The sequence below is a fragment of the Frankliniella occidentalis genome, unplaced genomic scaffold (assembly GCF_000697945.3).
Source record: "Frankliniella occidentalis isolate FOCC.00 unplaced genomic scaffold, Focc_3.1 Scaffold337, whole genome shotgun sequence".
NCBI lineage: Eukaryota > Metazoa > Arthropoda > Insecta > Thysanoptera > Thripidae > Frankliniella > Frankliniella occidentalis.
In genome coordinates, this window is record NW_026267460.1 from 4867 (window position 1) to 7980 (window position 3114).

The following is a 3114-nucleotide window of genomic DNA, read 5'->3' on the forward strand; positions in this document are numbered from 1 at the left end:
GTACCGCCAGCACGGCTGTACCGCCAGCACGGTTGTATGGCCGTATCACACTTCATGTCTTGTGCACTATTGTAGTTCAATGTACATTCCAAACCCGTCCGGGTTACTCTATTTGAAATTAAAGCATGCAGGCATGTTAATGTGTTGAACAGACCGAGGGCGGGCGCCCGGGGGGCAGCTCCGCAGCAGCAGGCGACGGACGGACGGCTTGCTATGCTTGCTCACTAGATTGACTGTGTGTGTCGCCCTGATTGGTTTGGGAGGGGGGGGGGGGGTCGAGCTTGGCACGCGAGTCGCCCTGTTGGGCGAGGTCAGGCCAGGGCAGAGGGGGAGCAGGCAGGTCAGGCAGCCCTGGCAGCCCTTGGCGACGACGCGTTAGCTATTCGTGCCATCCCAGCCCCTCCCCTCCCTCCCTCCCCTCTCGCTCGAGTTATGTCACACGTGGACGCTTCTTCCCCTCCCCCTCTTTGTTGTGGCGCCAGCTCGGGCGGGGCGGCGCGGCGCCACCACCGCCGCGGGGGGTCAGCGGGGGTCACTCACTGAGAGCAGATGGCTAATGGCCGGGACGCTCGAGCTGGTAGTCAACCGGCCACGGCCGCCATTATTGCGAAAGAAAAACAACTTCGCGATCCCCTTTGGGGGGGGGGGGCTTACCCCCCTACTCCTGCTATCATATATTTTGTGGTGGGACCGTGTGGGCTTTTCATGAGGGGGGGGGCAATTCTACCGGTTTGTTGGTAAATACGGCTTGGAGGGCCTCATCTGCAGCGACACGATTGCTGCCCTGGTCAACTTCGACGCGCATTATGGCGCCTTATTCGAGCGTCGCAGTGATGCCGCCTTTGCGTGAGTCGTCGTCGTCATCCTGGATGAGATGAGCGCGGATGAGCGTTGGCGCCGGTTGCTGGGAGTAGTCGAGCCCGTGGACTGATGGTCATGTGTGTGGTGTTGTGTTGCAGACGTACTCCGGCCTCTTCTGCGTGGTGGTGAACCCGTACAAGCGGCTGCCCATCTACACAGAAAACATCATGGAGCGCTACAAGGGCATCAAGAGGCACGAGGTTCCTCCGCACGTGTTCGCCATCACCGACTCGGCCTACCGCTCCATGCTGCAAGGTGAGAGCAACTGTTCGAGCAGGGGTCCCCGCCGAAGGGCAGAGTTTCTTCTCCCCTGGCCCTGCACTCAAAGCGGGCGGGTCTGGCTTTTGACTGAAATGTTGACCTGTGCCCAAAAGCCTCCCCTCCCGCCAGCTACCCTCGTGTCCCGGACTGGTCAGCCCGCTGAAGCCCGGGTAGGCAACCCGCTGCGCTCCGTTGTCGGCCAGTTGCCTACCCGGTCTGAGGAGGCCAGAGCACGGCATCTCGCACGCCCTCCACGTCGCCGCTTCACATCTGCGAGCGCCGCACCGACGCTGCTGCCGAGGCCTGGGAAGCTGTCTCGTTTGTCCGCCCGCTCGTCGTCCGAGGCGATAAAAGTTTGAGCACGTCTTCGGCGGCGCGGCCCCGTCCTTGTGTCCTCCAGGCCGCCGCCGCGCCCCGCCCCGCGCCCCACTCCCCGCGCCCCGCTGCACGCGTGTGCTGCGTTGTACCGCGGCGAGGGGTCATGCGCCCCGCCCCGCCCCGCCGCGGACAGGGTGGCCGGCTATTTTAGTTTCGGGCGTGTTTTGCACCCGCGGGGTGGTGGTGGGGCCGGGCGGGACACACTGCAAGTACTATGGGGAGCGGCGTGTGCACTGCCGCTGCGCACCCGAGGTAGTATTCATTTGACCTGTCTTTTTTTGCGTGTTTCTGCAGACCGCGAGGACCAGTCCATCTTGTGCACGGGCGAGTCTGGCGCCGGCAAGACCGAGAACACGAAGAAGGTGATCCAGTACCTGGCCTACGTTGCGGCCTCCAAGCCCAAGAGCTCCACATCCCCATATGCGGTAAGTATGTCGGGGGGAAGTATAACTTCTGCCGGCGCCTTAAAATCTAAACTTGAAGCCTCGATAGACACGCATCATTTTTGGCGGGGGACTCTAGTGCAAACAGAGGGCACGCTCACGGCGTTTATATAAATGGGCAGTCGAGTTTCCGAATTAGACTAAAAGAGTGGCCTCAATTGGTCGACCTATCATGGATCCGTCCATTCAGCCGGCGCGTCTAACCCATCCGTCAGACTTATCCGCGGGAGGGATCTCGGGCGCGCTTGTTTGTATTCCGCCCGCGACGCGCCCGCCTCGGACAGGTGTGCGTAAGTGGCTGACGGTGCCAGGGGCGCGGCGGGGCGGGACAGAAGTCGCTGCTGAGAGTATGCGGCTTTTCTCTAGAAGAGGCTAGGTGAGACAGCTAGGACCACACGAAACGACGTACGGCATTACCTTAAGTTTGGGTGCAACAAAAATGGCACCATATACGGCCTGAGGTAGTGAGACGCGTGTGCCGCCGCCGCGGTCGTACGTACGCAGTACCACGGGCTCCATATGATCGGGCAGATAAAACTGCAATTAGCGGGTCGCGTCGATAGATTGGCTAGGGGGGGGGGGGTGGAGTGAACAACGGCGTACCGATGGATGGCGGCGGCTGTGCTGCTGCGGGGCCGCTTGGCGATAAGCCCCACCTCAGGGGCGCGGGCAGGGGGGGCCTTGGAACACCCCGCCCGCCCCGCCCTCGGCAAGCCCTCGGGGTGTTCGCGAGGCGGGGCGGGGGTGCGGGCGGGGCGGCCGGTAGTGATGACGGCGCGACAGTGCCTCTCTGGCCGCCTTGGCCCACTTTGTGACTGCGGCGCGCCATCGGTTTTGTTTTCGAGTCGCAGTTGTTGCCTTAAATGGCGCTGCTATTTGAAACAAGACCCCGCCGCGCCGCCACGCCATGGGGCTCGCCTCGCTATGGGCTGGCGGTGCGGCGGCGGGGAGCCCGACGAGGACAGGGTCCTTCGGGTCCTTCGGGTCCTCCGCGGCGGCGGCTGGCAGTGTTGCACGTATCCGTCGGGTTCAATTATAACGATGATATTCCGGTCTTGTCGGCCAGTGACTGGCACGCAGGAGGGGCGGTGCTTGCCGCTGAGCGACGAGTCCGAACTGAATCGACGAATTGAATCTGATTTCTTGGGCGGGCGGAGCGAGGCCTGGCGGG

The 3114-nt window shown here is 62.7% G+C and overlaps 1 protein-coding gene across 1 annotated transcript in view; it reads left to right on the forward strand.

Annotated features, from left to right (window-relative positions):
- Positions 1–959: 959 nt before the first annotated feature.
- Positions 960–3114, forward strand: part of LOC113218129 (myosin heavy chain, non-muscle) — a gene marked incomplete at its 5' end in the record, with an annotated part of 13837 nt that continues 11682 nt past the window's right edge. The window contains 2 exon segments of the mRNA XM_052274119.1: positions 960–1116; positions 1795–1925. Coding sequence (XP_052130079.1) covers positions 960–1116; positions 1795–1925 — 288 coding nt within the window.